Source organism: Crocodylus porosus, unplaced genomic scaffold (genome assembly GCF_001723895.1).
Source record: "Crocodylus porosus isolate Cpor-Errol unplaced genomic scaffold, CroPor_comp1, whole genome shotgun sequence".
NCBI lineage: Eukaryota > Metazoa > Chordata > Crocodylia > Crocodylidae > Crocodylus > Crocodylus porosus.
Window position 1 is genome coordinate 59187074 of NW_017728931.1, and position 22687 is coordinate 59209760.

The 22687-nt window shown below is 44.0% G+C and overlaps 2 protein-coding genes across 3 annotated transcripts in view; one reads left to right on the plus strand and one right to left on the minus strand.

Moving 5' to 3' along the window:
• The window catches only part of UTP20 (UTP20, small subunit processome component), a 101275-nt gene extending 88268 nt beyond the window's left edge, over window positions 1-13007 (plus strand). Inside the window, exons 53-62 of one of the 2 annotated variants that reach the window (XM_019545139.1) lie at window positions 1018-1087; window positions 2268-2450; window positions 3801-3932; window positions 5844-5976; window positions 7131-7327; window positions 7723-7794; window positions 9543-9812; window positions 10970-11096; window positions 12114-12259; window positions 12373-13007. In XM_019545139.1, coding sequence (XP_019400684.1) covers window positions 1018-1087; window positions 2268-2450; window positions 3801-3932; window positions 5844-5976; window positions 7131-7327; window positions 7723-7794; window positions 9543-9812; window positions 10970-11096; window positions 12114-12259; window positions 12373-12528 — 1486 coding nt within the window. In that variant the 3' untranslated portion in view covers window positions 12529-13007. The other variant, XM_019545141.1, reaches the window with a different exon arrangement.
• Window positions 13008-13830: 823 nt separating this feature from the next.
• ARL1 (ADP ribosylation factor like GTPase 1) lies at window positions 13831-20809 on the minus strand. The gene is made up of 6 exons (XM_019545143.1): window positions 20701-20809; window positions 17942-18079; window positions 17175-17256; window positions 15842-15953; window positions 14927-15105; window positions 13831-14183 (listed from the first exon to the last, which is right to left on the minus strand). The coding sequence occupies exons 1-6, from the start codon at window positions 20702-20704 to the stop codon at window positions 14153-14155; spliced, it is 546 nt and encodes a 181-aa protein (XP_019400688.1). The 5' UTR covers window positions 20705-20809; the 3' UTR covers window positions 13831-14152.
• Between the last annotated feature and the right edge of the window lie 1878 nt (window positions 20810-22687).

The window sequence follows — 22687 nt, forward strand, 5'->3', positions numbered from 1 at the left end:
GGCAGCAGATGGCTTTGGGTAACTGCTGACAGCTACAGAGCCTGGGCTGGGGGGGCAGGGGCTTTGGGTGGGGGGCAAGGGGCAGCAGGGCTGGGGGGCAAAGGACACAAGCAGGGCATCCTGCCATGTACCCCCTACCCTCATTTTATTTTGAACAGGCACAGGCAGCCCCAGGTGGGCTGCGAGCTACTGCAGCACGGGGCGCTGGGCACGGGGCAGGTGAGGGGGCCGCTTCCCCCCCCACGCGCCGCACCAGCTTGTAACCTGCCCCCACTGCCAGCCTGGGCCCCATGCCAGCTCCCGGCTCACCTGTTGGGGCTGCTCCACAGTGGCAGCAGCTGCAGCCCCACCACTTGCTGCGCTGGGCAGTGTTTGCCACTGCCGCCTCTGGGCTGTCCAGCGCACAAGCTCCGGACAGGTAGCAGCAGCCAACACTGCCCGGCATGGCAAGCAGGGGGGCCGCAGCTGCTGTCGCCACGGAGCAACCCTGAATTTGAAGAAGCCTAGGATAGACAAGGGGAAGCATATATATTTCATGCCTAACCAATGATAGTGGTCTAGGCTGTGATTTCAATCTCCACCTTCAAATCAGCATCTCCTGGAAGAAAGAGGAATTGTGCCTAGAGAGAGGCAGAAAGCCTTCTGAGAGCCTCCTCTCTGGACACAATTCCTCTTTCTTCCAGGAGATGCTGATTTGCTCATGGTGTGTACCAGCACACCATAATTCTAGTGCCTGCCTTGTTATTTCAGCTTTGTTGACTACTAAAGTGAGGTGAGACAATGGAGCCAGAGGCCTGCCCCTTCCCCTTTCTGCCCAAGTATGTGGGAGGGGCAGACTAGTGGGCATGCTACTTGCTTATTCCTTCTTCCCACAACTAAGTTCCCAAGTGTCCTGCTTGTACCAAGGTGTTTGGCATATGTATTTACCAACATTTTGAGTTTCTTTGCTGTTGTGAATTTCCAGCATATTGTTGAGGTCACTAACCCACTTCTGCTTGTTAACTTTTTTTTCCGTAGTTATGATTATGAGACTGGAAGAGAGTCTGCGTTGGAGATGATTGCGTACCTCTTTGAAATGTTCCCTCAGGTAACCTACGTCTTAGTTACAATCATCAAAAAATATCAGTGCTTTTCAGCTGGACGCAGCAACGTGGTCTGCAGATTGGTTAGATCCACATGCATTTGGCAATTCACATTTTCCTAGCTGGAATGGGCTGTTTAGTCGCGTCAAAGAATTAGTGTTGGTTCGGCTTGGCAAAGCATGAGAGAAATGACGCGTCAGAGATTCACACTTGTCTTTCAGTGATTCCATGTGAGGTTTAGTCATTTTTTTAAATAAAATATCATTCCATACTGTAGAACCTGTATGGACTTGGAAGTGGTTGGTTAGCGAGAGATGCTAAAATAGCATAAACGAAACATAGCAGAATGGGAATTTACATGCACATGCAGCAGAACCACTGGATAATGGAACAGCAATAGCTTCTTGAAGATTAAGGTGGAAGCTAAAATTCATCTGTTTAAAAGTCTGATTTATTGTTCTAATCCTTTTCTTTGGGAATATTGTTTTTCAGAAAAGAAAGATAAAACTCAAATTGTCTTTTGTAAAGCTGGGTTTTTTGAGGAATTTCTCTGTAGAATCACCTCCCTCACATTTTGAGAGGCTCTTCATCTCTTAGATGATTTGGCCTATAACCTTCAACCTCACGTTGGGTTTTTCTTAGCCATGCTGGAAAGAGGATTTTTAATGGGAAAATCACACACGCGCGCACACACACGCACACATACCCCCTTGTATTCCCATCTATTAGTCATACTTAATGGCTCCTATTTTTACAGTATCTAAGAGTTTCATCATCTTTAGTGTATATTGGCTCACACCTCTTTAAGCTAGGGAAGTGCTGATAGTGCTGATATTTCCATTGCATGATGGAGAATTATAAGCATGGAGGAACTAAGGCCCAGATCATGAAAGATATTTAGGTGTGAAGCTGATTGTTTTCAGTAGTTACCTGTAAAGGTTTTGAGTATCTGGGTATTAGTGACTTGTCCAAGGTTATACAGATAGTCTGTGATAGAACAGTCAAGTCTCTGAAATCCTGGTGTAGTGCCCCAAAAACTGGACCAGGGTCTGTGTCATTGTGGGGCAACACTAACACATTTGGGGGATACCATTGTTCATATGTACTGTAAAGTTAAAGTCTCTTTATTGTCACAGTCCATTGGGAAATCGCTGAGTGGATTGATTGTTTTGTGTTTCTTTCTAGGGATTACTACACATATACTGTGGGTTATTTTTCGTACCTCTTTGCATGATGATGATAAATGACGACTCTGCAAAATGCAAGAAGATGGCAGCCGTAGCAGGAAAATCTCTTCTCAGCAAGATAAACTCAGCAAAACGAGACCTGATGTTTTCACTAGTTACCACATGGTTTAACAGTGAGAAGGTACTGCTGCTCTGCACTTACCACATGGGGCTTTTCTCCCTGAGGGGTCAGAATTGAAGCAACTGAGATATGTATAAACATGCTAGATTAGGTGCCATGTTCAATGTACATTGAGTTGCTGGTGAGGGGGAGGAGATTGAGGAATATAATTGTCCTAGCAATATAGATTTTTAAAGTTCTGTTATTAAGTGCAGTCCTCCCTGGCAAGGAAAGAAGGAAGTGATAGAGATGCCTTCTCACAAAGATTGAACAGTGCAAGCAGGCATTCGCTGCCATGGTTAAAGTTACAGATTGGCTTCCACTAGAGTCACCCTTATCTTTAAAAGCTCATAGCTTTCTGAAAGTTCACCTTTTTATATAGAACAGGGGTTGTCAACCAGGGGTAAGCATACCCCTGGGGGTACTTGCGACAACTCTAGGGGGTATGTGTGGGCAGATGGGGATGGAGTGCTACAATGCAGCATCCTGCGCTGTTGTGCAGGTGCCGCCCACCCGGTCAGGGGAGGGGCGGGGGAAGCTCGCATGCAGTGGCTACTGCCACTCTGTGTCCGGCTGCTTGCCCCCCCCACTCGCTTGGCAGCCGGGGGTACACTGTTCCATGTCCAGCTGCCAGGGGGGGTGTACAATGATGCAAAAAAGTTGAAAACCCCTGGTATAGAACATTACTGTTTCTTTAGCTTTTGCCCAAAGTTTAAATATTTCTGGGACAATGTTTGAACAAAAGCCTTAGAGTTGTTTTGATATTAATAGTTGTCTGATTACAGAACTTTCTGGTTCATTTCTGCTTAGTTTCTCCTCTAGCTAATAGAGTGTAGCAGTTAAATACTTTGGGGCCTGCAGTTCTGACTTACGTAGTTCCATGGATTGCACTTCTGAGGACTTTGGGATTTGTTCCCATTCAACCAGTGCAAACAAAATGTATGTATTTGCACTCTTCCATCTAAAATGTTAGACCTTAGAGTTGTAAAAGCTAACCAAGCAAATGGAGTGCCCCTGTGCAGTACCATCAGAATTCAGGATCTCTGAGAATTGTGCAGTTCTCATGCTGAGAGCCAACAACCTCAAATGTTCAACTTCAGGCCGTGAGTCTAGGTTTTTAGAAGTGACTAGTGACGTCTCTTGGTTCCCAGCTGGAGTTAGCTGTGAAGGAGCTTCATTTTCTGAGGAATTCTGGAATTCTGTTACCTTCTGAGGTATCCTCGTTTGGGAAAACCCAAAATAATGAGGGATTTGAAAATGTCGTCTGTTCTACCCTATGCCTTGGACTTTACTGCAGCGTTGACTGTTTTATATATGAAGAATAGTGACTTTTACAAATTATGATTATCCTGTTGTCCTTTCCATTGGCAGAGTTCACACAAGAGGTTAGCTGCCCAGGCCTGTGGCTTGTTTGTGGAAGCCGAGGGGGTGGAATTTCAAAGACGACTTGGAGTTGTTCTCCCACTGATCGAAAAAGAAATTGACCCTTTGAAATTTGACGATGTAAGTTGAGGAAAGCAACTTTTGGGGGAAACAAGGTTTTGCCAAGGGAAAACCCTGGTGTGGGAGAAGAATAAAAGAGCAAAGATTAAATTTGGGATAGCTGGAACTTTTGAATGCTGTTTGTTGAGCAGAAGGCCTGATGAGAAAAACGGGCCATATGCATTGCTTCTTAAAGCAGTGGTTCTCAAAGTTTTTGGACTTGAAATACCCCTCCATTGGACTCAAGGCCCCCCCCCCCCAATAACTTTTGTGAATTGTGATACCCAATTTAGAAGACTAAATCATATATTACAGTGCTTACCTCCTCACAGAGGGCTGGGCCCTGGGGGTGAAGGGATCCTTTAGGCAGGGACAAGCTTGAATCTTCATTTGTCTGCTTATCTCTTCATGCCTCAGGGCACCCTTCAAAGGATTTGATGGCACTCCATGGCGCCCAGACACTCTGGTTGAGAATCGCTGTCTTAATTGATAACAACATCAATTTAAAATCACATTTCTGTCTGTAAATGAAACCCCCTCATATGCCCAGTCACAGCTAATGTTGGGGGCAGCAGGGGTATGTCTGTACAATACAAGACAACGTTGTGTTTTGGCATTCTGCACTAGTACGCCCCATCTCTCAGCAGATCCTGTTGGCACATATGTTAAGAGAACTGTCACTTTCTAAACAGCCATTCTGAGTAACTTCATGATTGTTACTATAGCCCTCATCTCTTCATACATCAATCTCCACTGCAACATTGTGATATCTGCATTTCCTATTGGATACTTGTTAGAGTAGGGCCTGCATTTGTCCTGAGGTAACAAAAAATCATTTGGAAAAGAATGGTAATTGGAAAGATATGAGTGACGCTATATACCCTTTTGGCTTGTGGACTCTTATGTTTGATAGCTGGTGGTGGATGGTCAGTCAACTTTGCCTAATCATGCAGCTCTTTCCTACAGAAATAGAGAGAAAACATATTTGAACAAATGAAAGTTGAGTTGTAAGAGTGTAAAACAATGGTGGGAAACAGGCCATAGCATGACATGGCTCAAAATCCATTTATTTAAAAGAGGCTACTAAGTTAATGTCCTTTTAACTGGGGGTCAACAACCTGAAGTTCCTGTGTATGCACAAAGGTCAGAAATACACTACTAGGGAATGGCCTGTAGTCAAAACTATAGAATACATTAAAACATTTGGTTCAGGTCCTTTTGTTCAGTTGTGGAAAATCTCTTTAGTGCATGTGATGATTTGGCTTCAGATAACACCACTTCTTTGATTCCAGTCAACCTGTGATCACTGTAAGACCTTGGTCACAGGTTATTGGAAGCTGCCATGAATTTAATTAATAAGGAAGGGCAAAACTCTGAACAAGATAAGAGAGACCTAGGAAGACCTGGGTGATGTGAGATGACTGTTGATGAAGTTGCCATTATGCTGCCATTGTTGATGACACTCAGATCACTACTATGTGCTGTAACATACCCCTGATGCTTATGTAGATAAGCAGGCTGACTTTATATCAGTCAAGCTGATAGCTGGAGCCTTGATCAAGCTAAGGAAGCAGCGTACTAAAATTCAATTTATGTTGCCTCCCTATAATAACATCAGTGTTTTGCATCTGATACAGATAAATCCTAAGAATTAGGTTTGATTTTAATCATTAGAACTAAGTGATATATTGCTTGTAAGTAACAGAGATGACTGATATAATAATCTTCTACAAAGATGCATGTTTTGCAAAGGAAATATTTTAATGCAGTTGTTGCCTGTGTACTAAATATACAATAAACCTGTCAGTTCCTTAATGTCAATAAGAGGACAATGTGAGAGATTTCACACAGGAGTCAGATGTATGCTGTGGAAATCATCATCTTCAATCCAGACTAGTCATTACAGCTGTGTTGATTTACATTTCTTCTTAGATATCTGAAGAGACTGAAGAAAAGGCTGCAGATAGACTGCTGTTCAGTTTTCTTATTTTGATAACAAAGCTAATCAAGGAATGCAACATTATTGAGTTGACCAATCATAATGAGATTTTGAGCAATATCTGGTGTAAGTACAAAAGTATCTACTGCTCTATTAGAAGGAAGATTATTGGGATATCACAAATGTACGAAGTCCCAAATGTAACTGTCCAAGATTGGTCAAATAAGGTTTGTACGCTGTCACTGGATCTCCAATGTATGGCAATAATAATAGAAAATGCATAGAAAAGATGCTAATAGAAAAAAGGTTAGGTAGTCTGACAAAGCAATATGGCTTCCTGCTCAGGTTGCTGGGAAGTGTTTTGGAAAACTAAAGAGCAAGTGGATTCAAACTGGTGAGTGTTTGGCTGTAGTTGCATCCTCTTCAAGCTTTCATTTCTCCTAGAAATATCAGGTTCTCTTGATGAAACAGCCAGCCAGTAAACAGCCAGTGATATGACGTGGTCCAGCACTAGGGCTATTGTGGAAGGTCACATAGTACAATGTAGAATAGCATACAATTTATAGAATTTATAATTTCTTAGAACTGATGGTGCCATACGTGGTGCACTAAGAAGTTCAGCTTGCTGCTTTGTGTTCAGGATATATGCTTGCTTGCTGGTAGCAGAGGACCTGCATCTGATCTAATGTACCCTTCAAAATAACACAACTGTTAAATGTAAGAGATGACAAAACTGGAGGTCCTGAAATTATTCAAGAAGCAGAAGCCCTGTGGGTAGGCAGAGGCCACGCATGCTTTCCTGTAGTTTACATCTGTGCCTGATGAGAGGTACTAGTTCTAGCAGTATGAGGACAACTCGCTTTCCATTCTAGGGCAGTTATGAGTGTTTTGGCTGAGCTTGTCTGTAAGGTTTCCAATTGTGATAGGACTTTATAACCTGTCCACTGAAAATGACTGACACCTTTGCAGCTCAAAAAGTTAGTGAACAGTAATGAACCATGTGCACCACTTAAGACTACCAGAGGTGGTATGTTTGGGAACATGGTGGTAGCATGGTGGAGGCTATTAGATGCTTACGGGTTCAGGGTTGGACTGAATGCAGAACCAGCACAGCATACAATAGCCCTGACTGTAGAATGGGCTGTGGTAACTGCAGTCCCCCTATATATGTGCACTGTACATGTACTGCATGGCTGGGGTACTTGCTTAGGTTTCCCCTTATACCCAAACAGTTGTATTAGCATTTGTTACAATGACTTTCCTTTTCCCTGTTCCCAAAGGCCATGTCCAGTCCCATTTGCGGTATCCTCACAGCTGGGTGTGGCTGACTGCTGCTCAGATTTTTGGTTTGTTGTTCGCTTTTCACAAGCCAGAAAAACTTGTCAGCAAATGGAAGGAGAGAAAGGCAGGAAAGAAGAGAAGTGCCATGTCAGGGCCATCAGCATCCACCTTCCTCACAGATGAGCTGGACAAAAAGGTTGGGATGCTGCCGCTAATGCTTTCTGCTCCCTGCCAGGCCAGTGTCTGGGTGGGTTTCTGGTGGCAGGGATGCAGATTAGTGATAACTGCCTGGCCGGCTGGCTCCTTTTTACTGTATAGGTGCTGACCCCCAGTCATTTCACACACCTGAGCAGGCTTTACTCATAGGCATTGAGGGTGTTTACCCAGATCTGCTCAAAGACCCCAGGGATGTTGTGAAGGACATCTCTGAGCAGGAGTGCTGAGCACAGTCAGAAGTAACTTCTAGCTGGGTGCTTGCCTCCTGTTTGCCTTCAGGAGGTGTTCCCTGTAGTACTGAAAAGTAAATCCCTGGAGTTGTGGCACCCTGTGTGATGCCCCCCTTATAAAAGTACTGCTTCTTTCTCTCTGCAGATGAAGGAACTCGCCTTAGCGTTCTGCCACCAGCTGCAGTCCAAATTTCTGGATCAGTCCCTTGGGGAACAGGTAGGAGTCAGCCCCTGTATGGGTATGCTGCAAGTCTGTGACTTGGGGATAAAGCAGAATGTCTAACCAGTGCCTCACAGCAGTGAAAGTTAATTGTGAATGCTGTATTTACCCGTATCCAAAATGACTTTGAATTTAAGACAACAACCGCCCCCTCAGTTAGATTCTATATATTGAAATTTATAAATGTGTTATAATTTTCCAGGTGTAAAATTTAATTATTGGAGGGTTGTTTTAAATGTGTACCCCCCACTGCTACAGCAGTGGAAGGTGGGGCAGATGGGGTTGTGGTGGTTCAGGTAGACCCTTGCCCTGTGCCCCCACCTCAACCCCCATATCTTCCCCCTGCAGCCAGTCCACCCCCACTGCAGTGCCTACACCAGCTGCTGCCTGCTCCCCAAGTCTGTGCCCCCTTCTCCAGCCCTTACTGTTAGATGTGGCTCCAGGTTCATTTCCTCCCAAGCATAGAGCACGTGGAATTGCAGTCTCTGCCTGGCCCATGCTACAGTGTCCTGGGACAGGCAGGGGACAGAGTTTCCATGGGCTTTGTGCCCTGGGAGTGAATGGACCTGGAGCCATGCCTGACAGCAAGGGATAGCAGGGGGCAGAGGCTGAAGAGGGTAAGCAGCTGCTGTGTCTCTGACTCTGCACCCCCTGACACACTTGTATCCAAGACAAGGTGCTTTCCCCCCCATGCTGAACAGGGGAAAACGTCTTATCTTGTATTTGAGCAAAGACAGCATGTTCAAGCAAAGTCCATGTTCTGCTGAGGTTAGCAAATGGCCTTAGGGTGTCCCAGAGATGGCTCCTGGCAAATCATTTCTATGCTGGGAACTCACTAACTCTGTCAAGCTGCCAGAAGTGGCATTGATGCATCTTTTACCAGCTACCACCAGGTTCAGAACCAGAGCAAAGCAAGGCACAATGCAGAGGGGAGGCAGTATGTTGGAGTAGGGCTTTGCCGTGAAGAGGGGAGACAGTATGTTGGGGTACGGCTTTGCCATGACAGGTTCCTGCGAGGCCACCTGCCACTGTCCTGGGTAGCCCTAGCATGCAGGGGCAGCAGAGTTCTGTCACAGCCACAAATGATTCTCCATACCTATCCCTCCTCCCCACGTTGCATGCTAGAGAATTGTGGCCTGGCTGTTCACTTGTGAGCTTACACTTCTGCAGTTGACATGGGTCAGATTTCAACTGGAAACTGGTTTGAGACGAAATGTAGTCATTACCCCTTTATTGCCAGTCTCAGGTCATGGTACAGCAGGGTGCGTGGGATTCCCCTGGCAGAGGGACCGGCAAGAATATCACAGGGAAATCAAGGGCTTTTCTACCACCCCTGTGGATGATGGTCACTATCTAGGGAAGTTGCAGGACAGCCATAGATAGCATCCTTGGCCTCGGGGCATGCTGCAGCCTGTGAAAAGGTGGGGACTAACTCTGCTACATGCTGCTACCTACTGCTTCAGTTGCTTGGCCTTGATGTCATTGTCTTGTCAAAGCCCATCAAGCTAAGGGAAAGACTCCCTTCAGCAGGCTTTGAATTGGGCCTAAAGTCAGATGTATGTGCCAAGTGAATCATAAAATAACTCTGTCTTGTGCAATGGTCTGAGTCAGTCACATCCCCTCAAGCTGTATGAACTTTAAAACCTTGCTGGTGGTGAAGCAGACACCCAATTCCTTGATACCTCAGGGTTGGTTTTGGCATCTCAGGGAACTGCTGTGACTAATTGGTCTTTTTAACTTTGAAGGTTATAAAGAATTTGCTGTTTGTGGCCAAAGTTCTCTATCTTCTGGCCCCTGACTCAGAGAAGGATGAGGAGAGCAAAGATGAAATGCATTGTGAAACAGGAGCACAGGATGCTTCTGAGGCTGAAGGTGAGGAAGCTCCAGCTCAGGAAGAGGAGGACAGTGAAGAAGCAAAAGAGAAAAGCAGGCCAGCCACACTGTTATGGGTGATGAAAAAGCTCTCCCTAATGGCAAAGCGAGAAGCAGCGTACTCCCCTAAAAGCCCTTTGAAGGTAAGTAAGAATTGCATTGTTTCCTCACTCCTTTGACTCAGGATACTACACTGTGAGGAAGGCTGTGCATTGTTGCCTTTAACTCCAAGGAAAATAATTAGGGGTGGCTGTCAGGAGGCAGAGAAGTTTGTAGTTGCTGAGAGATGAGAGGTAGGAACTCTTAGGAAGTGTAAGCAAGGTTTTGTCTTTGCAATTTGTCCCTCTGGGCCTTCACTCTGTCTGCATTAGTTTTGAACTTGAGTGAATTGGCTGGCATATTGGCACATACCAGTCTGGACAGTCCATGTTTCTTTAACATGGGACATGTGCTTGTCTTGGGACATGTGTTTGTAGTAGCTGCATGGCCTGACTCAACCTAAAACACTAATGTAGATGCATCTCCTGGGGGCTGAAGAATCAAGAGAAGATTAATTGCATCAAGCTGAAGGTGAGGAAGAATCGGCCCTGGGATGGGGAGGAATGGCAATTGATACATGGCAGGCAGGGGAATGCAGAGCTTTCTAATGGAGGGATTGTGCTTGCTGAGGGGGAAAGGATGAGGAAGGTGGATGTGAGAGGGACTGAGCCTTCCAGAGCACAGAACTGAAGAGGAAGCAAGCAAGAAAGACCCTGAAAATACATTGCCTTGTCTTCTGCTGCCTCTATGCAGAAGGGCACAGGGTCTGCTAATCCTTAGTCTTCTAAAGCGATAGGCAGAGTGGGCTGTCAGTCGAGTTGTTCTTCAAATGCACAATGGACACATGAGTCTCTAGAAACCCAACACTAGCAGATTTCATTCTGGACAAAGCAGTTTCCACATGTTTTGTCAATGCATTTCAATGCCCAGCTTGCTTATTTGTGCGCAGCTGCCACAGTGCAGTTTGCCCCATGTTTATGCCTTGAGCTTTACCTCTCCATTCATGTGACTGTGACCTAAGTGTAAATAGTGAACAGCCTAATGTAACTATAGCACATAGCTATGAAGCGGGGGCTGCTCAGCAGTGAGACTGTAAAATGGTTACTCGGCCCTCTCTCCTAACTAGGCTGTGTAAATTATTTACTAAGTGTCTGAAAGAGGCCCATGGTCATCTAGTGTTGAAGTGCATGGAACATGTCTTTGGGGCAGTAAAATGAGTTTTTCCTTCCAGTCTCTGTATCCAGTATGTTTGTATTTTCAGAGAACTTGCATCTTAAAGTTCCTTGGAGCAGTAGCAATGGATCTGGGAAAAGACAGGATCAAGTCATATCTTCCAACAATCATCACACCGTTGCACAGAGAGCTGAACAGCACATATGCTGAGCAAGGTATGCTGTTTCTGTGTTAAGATGATGACAGATTTCTGCTTTATGCTATTGGGAGAGAGCCCCAACACATACCCTGCCTTGTATCTCGACTCTGAAGAGACCTGCTGTTATTCAGTGAATTATAACCAATTAGCATATACCTAGCATATGCCTCAGATAAGGATCGCATCCTGTTGGCAGGGTGGAAGTGAAGTTGATGACTCAGAAAAAGACAAGGGTCTTAAAGGAAAGAGTGTAAAACTTGACCAGAAGGAGTCAGTGCCGTGACTTGCATTGACTGGGAGGTACAACATTGGTGTCAAGGAAGAACAAAGGATGGTTGAGGGTAGTGAGCCCTCTCTAATTAAAGTTGCAGTAGTTTCTTTACAAAACTGATTGCATTTTTTAAAGCACTCTGAACTCACAGTCAAAGGGGCAGCATGCCCTGAAAACTGTTTTGCTGGTATAGGGCCTGGGGTAGAGTTAGTACAAGTCTGAGGTAATTTGGTCATGGTGCTCCAAAGTCTCTCCAATGACCTGGTTTTAAAAGTACTTTCTTGATGCATTTTCCCCAGCTCCCCCAACATGTGCACACTGCTAAATTAAGACACGGGGCCCAGAAGAGGCATATTCAGTGCCTGGGCCTGTATGGCCCATGTCACGTGCACATAGTACTGAGGCTTGACTGAGGTGGCATATTTAGCATATGGAGCTGAGACTAGGTAAGTTAGATAGGAAGGGGTAAACCCTACTGACATTTCCTACCTGCCATGCACAGTGTAGTTAGCTTTGTCTCCTCCCTGAATTAATTCCATCATTTCTGGCCAACTGCGTTAGTTGTGAAGGTAATACACCAGTGACTTGCAGTACTGAATTGACCTCGACAGCTATGTTTTATATTGTGGAGAATTAATTGTAGGGAGAATTATCTTTGTTTTTTGTGTTGGTGCAACTGGAGTGAAATCACTTACATACCAGCTGGATTTGCTGAGGATGCATGAGGACTAAATGGAGTATGTTTTCTGTTTGGTTGATCAGATCCAACACTGAAGAATCTTTCACAGGAAATTATAGAACTGCTTAAGAAATTAGTTGGCCTGGAGACATTTTCGCTTGCCTTTGCTTCTGTGCAGAAACAGGCCAATCAGAAAAGGGCAGTCAGGAAAAAACAGAGGGCTTTGCAGGTAAGGTTTTGTTTCCTACTCATTTGCAGCTTAAGACATAGTTAACAAGCATGAGGAGACAGACTTGGGGAACTGCATTTTTAAAGTAATTTTTTATTCCCTTTTTTATTCAGACTGTAGCAAACCCTGATATTGCTGCCAGGAAGAAGCTGAAGAAACACAAAAATAAAATAGAGGCAAAGAAGAGAAAAATAGAGTTCTTGAGGCCTGGATACAAGGCCAAGAAACCAAGGAGTCATGCACTGAAAGACTTGGCAATGGTAGAATGAAGGCAGTTTTCTCCCAACAAGCCTACTCAAGATATCTGGAGTATATATTTAATAGGTAGCTTGAGCCTGTAAATCACACCAAGGGACTGCAGTAGTGTATACCTATAAGGACTTCTTACTTAAGTGCTAGGACTCTGGAAATTTCCAACACCAAAAACTGTTGTTGCAGCAAGATATCAGTAGCTGAACATAATTTCCTCAAACATAACCGATGATACTATTTTTAAAGATGTATTTATTTGTAATTTTAAGGTCCCTTGGCATGTGTATAATCACCTCAAGTCTTACATAGAGCCGTTTATTGAGCTTTCCTCCCTTAAAAAAAGTGAGCTATAGCCTGGACTGATTTTTAATTAGTCCATTCAAACCCTTTGGTCTGCTGTGCATTAATAAACTGTGGAATGGATTTGAGTACAGTTTAATGTACTAATACCATGGATTTTTCTAATTAAACTGTGCTGCAAGCACACTGGAATTCATGTGTGTTTGCTTCATTTTGTGTCTAGCAATGTTTAAAGCCCCAGGGCCTAATCTTATTCAGTAGCCGAAGATATGTGAATTCTAAAATCAGCACCAGGAAATAAAAGGTGGGGGAATTTGTGCCTCTGGTTCAAGGATGTGGAGTACCAAGCAGAGCTACCTAGAGAGATTACTTGATAGTCTTGTTCCAACATACCGTATGCCAGAAGTAGTAACTTGGTTTTGCTTGCCTGTAGCCTGGCCCCACAGCTTCTTGGGTAAGTGAGGGGGAATGCTGGTAAGAAAACTAGCAAACAGTTGTCTTCTGCTCCTCCTATAGTGCTTCTCAGAGGCACTGGTGGATTAGACAAAACCTTCAATGGAGGGTACGGGCAAGACACCTTTTAGTATGCCTTAAACCAACATTAGCTGTATGTAGCTGTGTAGTTAGAATGTTGTCAAACCTGTTTCTAGTTCTTTGTATGAGGGCGCAGTACTATTGAGTGGCTGGGGGAGAAAATACTTCCACCATTCCCCCAGGCTGAAGTGGTGCAAAGAAGTGACAGAAATATGGACTGAACTACTCTGGTCATTTAGGTACCTGTGCCAGATACTCTAAATCTACTTCAGGTACCTACTATATAACAAACAAGTAGGTATGTTAAATGTAGGAAACTCCCTTATTATACACACAGTTTTCATTCCTAGCCTCAGAACTGATGAAAAGGGAGCCTTCAAGTAGAAAACTAACAGCAGTGTATTGGCTATAGTCATAATTAACATCAAATCTCACAGGCATTGAGGGGGGAAATATACACAACAGAGAAATCTAGGCTACCCTAGTGACAGTTCAAAATTTTATTAGTGTTATTACATGAATAAGATAGCCACTAGAATTCAAAACAATAGAAAAACTCCAGCAAATATTTCCAATTCTCTTCCATACAAATCAACATAAGTACATACCTTTAAAACAAAGGAAAGCAAGACAATGCAGTATATAATGTACACAGACTTTCAGTGTATGTTTGCAGTTCAAGATAAGTTATCCACTTTTTACAGAAGTCAGATTCAGTCAGTCCTATTTACAGCAGCTGTGGCATTAAACTTGTTTGCAGAAAGAGGGATGTTGGATGTAACTGAATGTTATTGGTCAAAAGCCTGCTTACTGTCTGCTCTTCAAGGTCTCCACCAGCCTGTGGAGAAAAAGTTCAGTTTACTAGTGGCACTTATTCCTGTGCAATTCCAGCCCCTTTTGTATGCAGAAGGCCTTAGCTATTGTGTCTTTATTAACACTGAGTCAGCTACTGAAGCTAAGAAACTTTTTGAGATCTTTCATTCCCATTAACATCCTGTGAATAAAACAAGAGTAAGTTTGAAACAAGTTACAAGTTGACAGCATAATGTCAGACATCTATTTTTCAAATTCAACTCTGAAAAGAAGAGATTGAAGAGATCACAGAATAAGAGGTCTGGCCAGGGACCTCAAGAGATCATCTAGTCCAACTCTTGCCCAAAAGGCAGGAACACTCCCCCTGTAAATCATGCTATACAACCTGCTCTTGAAAATCTTCCGAAGATAAGATTTAGCAGCCTCTCCAGGTAGCCTGCTCCAATGCTCAGCCACTCGAATGAGCTTCCTAATATCCAGCAAAAATGTCCCCTGCAGCCACAGAGAATAATCTAACCATCATCCTCTTTATAACTATCTTCAGGTGTTTGAAGACTAATCAAGTCTTTTCTTCTCCAGACTAAGTAGTTCCAAGTCATTCAATCTTTCCTTTTAAGTCATGATTCCCAGTTGTCTAGTCACTCATCTTGTCCACAGGTATATTTGCATACTTGACAAGTGCACATTTCCCTTTTAGGAATCACAGTTTTAGCATTAACAGGAAAGACTTGATCACTAACTGTATTTTGGACAGAAAGAGCTCCTTACCATTCCATGGCCTCATCAAGCCCGGTGCCTTTGGTTGCAGAAGTCTTAAAGATCTGCCATTTTCGGTCCTTCAAAGCTGGTAGGCCAAGCGAGTTTGCCATTTCTGTAGGAGTCATGGCCTGTTCCATGTCCTGTTTGTTTGCAAACACCACTAAAATGGCTTTCTTCAGCTCTTCTTCCTAAAACAGAAACTCAGTTAAGTCACTGGACTTCCCCACCCCCCCGTGAAGAGGGTTAAACAAACATGCAGTTGTGTTTTAATGCAGCAAAAACTTACCTAATGGCTAAGAACTAAAGTGACTAGACTAAGTATTGTTTTCTTCAGTTTCAATGATATGCTTTACAGAATCCCTTCATAAGACAGATTGGGGCTTACAAATAAAGCTACAATTAAAATTTGATGTAGACTCACTTTACTGCCTACATAATACTGCTTGGATCAGTTTTGTAACTAGAGACTGCTTACAGTATATTTTATTTTCCCTATAAATTATAACAAAGTTTATGCATGGATTTACAACAAAAGCTCACCTACTAAAACCCAATTCCATCATCCTTGCTTGTGAAGTAATGTTCTGTTTAAATGCAAGTCTGGCAGTCAGCCTTGAGTGGTGAAACCTTTTAGTAGCTAGCCATTCTATTAAACAGATTACGATATTCAAACCTGTAGGTCATACACAGGCTGGTCAGACCTGGCAACATGGTAAGATGCAAGGAATAGAGAATTGAAGTTCACTGCAGAACACCCACAACCAAAAACTTGGCAAGGGGTTGTTCAGAGAGTATAAATGAGGAAATCGCAACTTGATTCCATGACCAGATATGCACTGGTTGTTTTAGATTACAAATCTTGCCTCAAACAATAGCTCTTACTTTAATTATATAAAGAGCATCCTTTTTTTTTTTATTCCTTACCTCCAACATAGCGACAAGTTCCGATTTTGAAATGCCAATTCTGTCTCGATCACAGCTGTCTACTACATAAATGACTGCATCTGTATTAGAGTAGTAACATCGCCAATATGGCCTAGTGTGGGGGGGAAAAGAAGGGGAGGGGGTGTCATTCACGTTTACACCAAGGTAACCTGAAATTTTATTGGTGCTTTGGCCGTAACTTGAAAAACTCACTTTACCCAAGGATAGACAGTTTTCTCCCAGGAAAGTGACCCTAGGAACAACTAGTAGCAGAAAGGAAGGAAAAGAACCCTGAAGGGGGAGAGGGCAAAACAACTTGAGCATCATTATTTATTGGGAGAATGAGGTTCTGCCAAAGGAAGTTTAGTTATTGAAAGGAGGAAAACACAGCAAATCTTAATCCACTGTTTCTGACCCTAGCTTTTGCAATATTTATCAAAAGCCTAGCTGTGTAAAAACATTAACTCTGCCATGGATTTTTCTTAGTCAGACAACAGCTAGAACATTTAAAGCAAGCAAAAGATGTGGTTTAAGCAACTCTTTAAAAACAGACTGGCCACTAACAAGGATCACAGGTAAAGAATCACATTTCAGAACTGTTTTACTCAGGATCAAGAGCATTTGCAGCCAAGTAAAGCAGTAATGGTCTTTAGCAGAGAGGGAGAAAAGAGTGCATCTAACAACACCTGGGTCCCCAAGAGAAAACCTTACTTCCAACTCCTATAGCCTATTCAAAGAAAAAAAAAAAAGTCTGCAATTAAGACTAACCACTACTAGTTTACACTCTCTCAACCTATTGCCTAAGATAATGGATTATTTAAAGTGATTTAATACAGGTTTCCCTCACGAACCAGTTTTGAGTATCCACGCTTAATCTATATCCCATTTTGGCTATCATGGTACACAGTTTTGAGTAACCATGGTTTTCCATGGCTTCACATCAGCCCACCACCTGCCATTTTTCCCCATAAGCCTTTTGTCTTGCCAACCACAGGAATATTCAGGAACCTAACTCCAGCAGTTGGCAAGGGAAACCTGTACTTCTGTTTGCAAATGGGTTCACTTTCTAGTTGGTTTTTGTATCTAAAATAGGGATAGCAACAAAGAAGACTAAAAACCTTTCTAGACAGCAGTATTTCATTATTGATTGGGTGCTTTTGAAAAAACAGGCCACAAAACCAACTTGGACTGATTTTCAGAAGTGCCAAATACTTTGGAAACCAAGTGTGAATCTTAAGTACTCAACCATCTGGGAAAAAAAAAAAAAGTCAGGCCCTATTCCTTATTCAAATTAGCTTTGCCATTTCAGTCTTAATAAAGTAACATTTGTTACCTGATACTTGTCTGTCCTCCCAAGTCCCAGACTTGAAATTTAAGATTCTTATATGTTACTGTCTCAACATTGAAACCAATTGCTGAAAGAGAGAGACCATTTTGGTGCTGCTTTTGAGAAAAACATTACAACAAGTTTTTATTACAACATCTGTTTTAATATTTTACTTATCACATTTGAAGAATCTGACTTAAGAGCTTATGTATGTGCCTCTTAACAGATTGTAACAGCTTCAAATAAGCATTCAAAGAATGTTTCAAGAGAAATCAAAGATGCAGTTTTTAAAAAGAAAAATAATTCAAAGTTACAAAACAAGCAATATATGTATAAGATGTAACTGTAACTAAGATTCAGAGATTCAGAGCTGGTTTCTCTATCAAATAAAGCAGTAAGAATAGGCTTATCATACTTCCTTCCCTGCAGTTTGATATGAGGAACAGAGACAGGGTCTCCAGAATTCATTTTAAAGCTACATTTCATGCCCAGATTTTGCTGAACTACCATTACACCTTATTCCACATTTATATCCTGCAAACAGGAACTTACTTAAAAAAAACGGTAAAATTTAAGCAAGTCTCAACACTTCTTTCAGAGCTCCCACCGCACACAATAGTAACAATATACAGTTAATGCAACATTAGGTTCCAAAACCTTGAAACCCTTTGAAACAAGCAAGGCCAACACAATTCATACATGTGCGCATTTCAGAAACAGAAGTTATTTATAGTGAAACAGGTTGCAGGGGGAGGGGGTGGGGGTTCACTCACTGGGAATAGTGGTAACAACTTCTCCAACTTGTAATCTGTAGAGAATTGTTGTCTTTCCTGCCCCATCAAGTCCCAAGATCAAAATTCTCATCTCTCGCGTGCCAAACAAACTGGAAAAGATGGTCGAAAAAAAGCCCCCTAAAAAATGGAAAAACAGAGTAGAATCAGTGTGGAAACACCACCAGGAAGTCTGACAGCTTTGATACATCACCGTAAGCAGCAGGAAGTACAGCTGCAATACTAGGGTTCTTCCCTCTGACGGAACTGGAACCATCTCAAGCTGTTGCTAAGTTAGCTGCCTGGTCAGCCATCCATACCCTTGCTGTTTGCCTCCAGATGTTCCACTTCAGCCAGCTAGATCAGGTTGCAGCAGCCAGTGTTCCTGCTATAGTTAACATTTACTGCTACTCTACCTTTGAGAGACAAAGAACTAATTTCTGGCATTTCTATTTCCCTCTAATTGCATTTGTGTTAACTGTACAACAGTCTCCCTACTAAACTAAGAGTATGGAACAGTATTAATATATTTATTCAAGTGTCTATCCATCTCTAGAAGTGCTCATCTAGATTGGAAGCAACCTGGTTGAACAGAGAGGTGACTTAAATCCGTGGTTCCCAACTTTTTTAGACTGCGGACCAGCACACTGTGGACCGGCAGCCAACCCTTTTTTATACTCAGTGTAAAAAAGGGTTGGCTGCCAATCCACAGTATGCTGGTCACTTCTGGACTTCCAGTCCGGCAGCCAACCCTTTGTGACCCACTTCCGAGCTGCAGCCCAGGGGTTGGAAACCTCTGACTTTAGTAACTTTACCTGACTACATTTCCACTGCAGAGGAAGACAAGCTAGTATGGCCTAGCAGGGGAGATTAATTACCCAACTTCTTTTTGGGCACAAGTTTTTTTAATCTTTATGGTCAAATATTAACTAGAAAAACTGTCACTGTAAATCTTGGAGCAAGTGTTCAAAATTTGACTTTCCAGAAGATACTACTAGATGGAATTCCCAAATGAAGCTTTACATTAAATGGTTGTACTTAGAGAAGAAAACTCCTTGTCAAACCAAAATACCACCTGCCCAATATTTTAGGCTCCAAAAGGGAAATGCTTTCTGGTGGACACTATTATGCTGATACAGGAACAAAAAATAAATAAAAATAGTGAGTCATATTACCTCCAACCCCAGGATTTAATCTTGAAGTACTTTTGAGTTTGTGTGCTATATGCAGCTATTTTTAAATGCATCAGGTTATTGCCTCACGACTTTCATTCTTTTTAACTTTCAGCCTAATATCTATAAGATGCTTATTTACTAGCAAACCCTGAATCACCCAAGGCAACTGTGGGCTATTAGATTTCTTTAGGGAGATAAAAAGCTCCAATCCATTTGTTAAGCTAGCTGTTGGAATAAACCCTGCTTAAATGGCATCTAGGCCAGGCACCATGCTATACTTAGTGGATGCAAGAGACATAAAAGAAAAGAATTCATAGAACTATTAAAAATCCTCCTTGACTAGTAGTTTAAAGACATGTAGAAGTAGTGTTTTATGGCACGACACATCCCCACCCACAAGCATTAACCACTATAATGTTATAAAAGTTAACAAGAAATATCAGCGCTTAGCATCCTAGTCTGTCTTCCACTTGCTGCTCTGCAGTGGCTGTTGGAGAAAAATGTGAAAGCCCCGCAATACTCCCAGCGCTCCATCAATAACAGCCCTGGTGCAATGAAACTGGGCATGCAATACGTTAGCACCATGATTTGGGACACCACAAACAACCGTCACTAAGCAGTCTGCATTTGTCTACACCTGACCTTGCATTAGCACAGCTTTGCTGGTTAGTTTCTTTGACTGGGACACCACTGGCTGCTGCCAAGGCTGGGGGTTTTGATGGGGGTTTCCGTTCTGCTGGGACTGAAACCCAGAGGTTCCTGGCTAGAGTCCTACAGCCAGAGAAGTGAGGCTGCAAGGGGCCTCCTGAGGTCAAACCTCTCCTGAAGCAGGATCATCCCTATACAAATCTATCATCTTTCTAAACTCTATCTAAGACCACCCGGACCCAGCCCAGACCTAGCAGCCCAACCTGCCCCAGGTAAAGCAGGGCCACCATAGTAACCAACGTCCTGCTTCTGTAGAAGGTGAACATACGCTCAAGAGAGCCCAGCAGAGGACTAGGTAGAGCAAGAGACCCCCCACAGCTGTACCAATCGGACCAGGGGGTGAAATTCCTCCCCGCCCCCAAAGCTGGCAATCGGCTTGAGGCCGAGCAGAGCCCTCTGGCCAGGGCCCCCCAGCTCTGGTCCCAGCAGGCGCACTAGCACCCCCCAGCCTGGGCTGCAGCCAAGCTCAGTGCCTCTGAGGGAGGCCTAACGGCACCTAGACACACAAGGTAGCAGAAAGGGGGAGAGCAGGCAAGCAACAAAACCCATAAGCCAGGAAATGCCCCAAGCTGGACACAGGTACTGCTACCACATGGTCCTGCCGCCTCTCCCCTACCCTCCAGCCAGGGACAGGCCGCAGCTTCCCCAGCGGCTGGCGCTTCCGCTCAGGGGCATGGATCTGGGTCAGGAAAGGGCCGGACTGGGCGGCAGACGGGGGGCGCAACCCTTGCCCGGGCTCGTCCGGGAGCTCGGGTCGGGCGGAGGGCGCTGGGGCAAGGGCTGGACAGCGCGGCCCCGGCAGCCGTGCGGGGCCTCTACAGAGCGCGGCGCAAGGCAGCGCAACCCGCCGCGGAGAGGGCGGAGGAGCCCGGCGCTCACCCATGACGAGCCGTTGCTCCGCGCCACACCAGACAGAGGCCGCAGCCCGCTGCTTCCACGTCGAACGCTTCCGCAGCCAGGTGAGCGCAGCGCCCGCCCCGTCCGGCTCCGCCCCTTCCGGCCGCTAGACTTAGGACTGGACTCATGGCTCGGCTGAGAAGGGCGGGGGAGCTCTGCGCATGCGCGCTCCGCTCCCCCTCGGCTTCCAAACAGAAGTTTGCTAGTCGTCGTAATACCAGCGCGAATCTGCCGCCGCGGATCGGGCTCTAGAGCCAGCTGAGGGGGGCGGGGCTTCAAAGGGTGACGACACGAGGGAGAGGGCGGGGCATAAAGGAAAGGTGACGACACAAGGGAAGGGGCGAGGCTTGGTTCTTAACTGGGAGCCTGCGTCTGTGCCGCGTGCAGCAACGTCAGGCTGCGAGGGAACAAAGCGCAGATTGAGCGGCAGGGGAGCTGCGCAGTCCTGAACACTGGCGGGGGTGACCTAGGCGTCGCAGTGCCCGTGCTCTGTCATGGGCGCTTCTTCCCCTGCTGCTTGGCTTCCGTCTGTAAGGAACCGCCCGCTACCAGGTAACGCCCCTTCGCGCCCTCCTTCCTCATCCGACCAGGGCCTCGGCCCCCTGCGGGTGCTGGGCCACTTCATTAGTGAAAACGTTGATACTAAAATGGGAATAATCATTCTTAGCAAAGAATCCCGTGCAGTAACTAAGTGCACTGGCCGTTGCAATGAACCATACTCGTTTCAGCGAGTTTTAAGCTCTAGGTAAGGTTTTTGTTCCACAAAGTGACAAAAAAGCAGGCACCAAAGCAGAATTAAAACAAACCCCAGGGCGTTACTACTGTTTTTTTGGGGGGGGTTGTTTTTTAAATTGGGGCTCCCTTTCAAGGTATTTCAGGAACAGTCAGCAACATCAAGGTTTAACTCATTTCAGGAAAAAAAAAAACCAAGGCAAAATAATAATAGTGTTAAAGTCTTCCTACCTTCCTTTCTCTATCCAAGCTATTCCTGGAACTGCTTTAACTAGGACTGGCTGGTAGTGCTTGTATTTTCTGGACAGAAATACTATTATGCATCTGCACAGCCTTTGCAATTTGTTCTATACTGCCAGTTATGAAAACAAGATTCCCTAAAAAGTTTCTAGTCTAAATGATAATTACAGTTGACTTGGCACCATTGTTATCATGTAGAAGATTAAACAGTAATAAGAGTAATAGTAATAATGCTGTAATACTAATACTAGTGTAATACTGCCATAATAGTGTAATGATAATAGAAATAATACGATTCTAAATAATTAGTGTTGTGTTATAATATGACATAACAATAACATAGGCATATTTATCAGGATTACTTAATAAAACATTAATGTGTTGGATGGAAGGTGGCCAGAAGTGAACAGCAAAACAACCTATATTTTAACAGAGAAAGAGAGCAAAGCAAAAGAATGGTTTTACTTAATATTTGCTTTAACTAACTTAGTAGGGTCTACCGCTATATATAAAAACCTTAGTTAAAATGATGCAGATTATTACAAAATTATCGAAATAATAAAACTACACTGTGAAGTTACAGCATCATCATTCACATTGGGGTAAAAGTGAATAAGTCATGTCTAAATTTCCTTGGCATTCAGAGCCCTAGCACAAGGGAGAATAATTTGCCAAAATAAAAAAAATTCAGACCCACAATGCCCCCTCAAAGCAAGACTAGCCCCAGCTAGATCATCCCAGCCAAGGCTTTGTCTAACCAAGTCTTAAAAGCCTCCAAGGATGGAGAGTCCACCACCTCCTTGGGTAACCTGTTCCAGTGTTTTACTACCCTCCTCACAAGAAGGTTCTTCCTAATATTTAACCTAAACCTCCCTTGCTGCAACTTCACCTTATTGCTCCTTGTTCTTTTATCTGTCACTGATACAGCTCCATTCTCTTTGGAACCATCTTTCGTGTAGTTGACTCCTGATATTAAATCCACTCCCCCCCAGCCCCG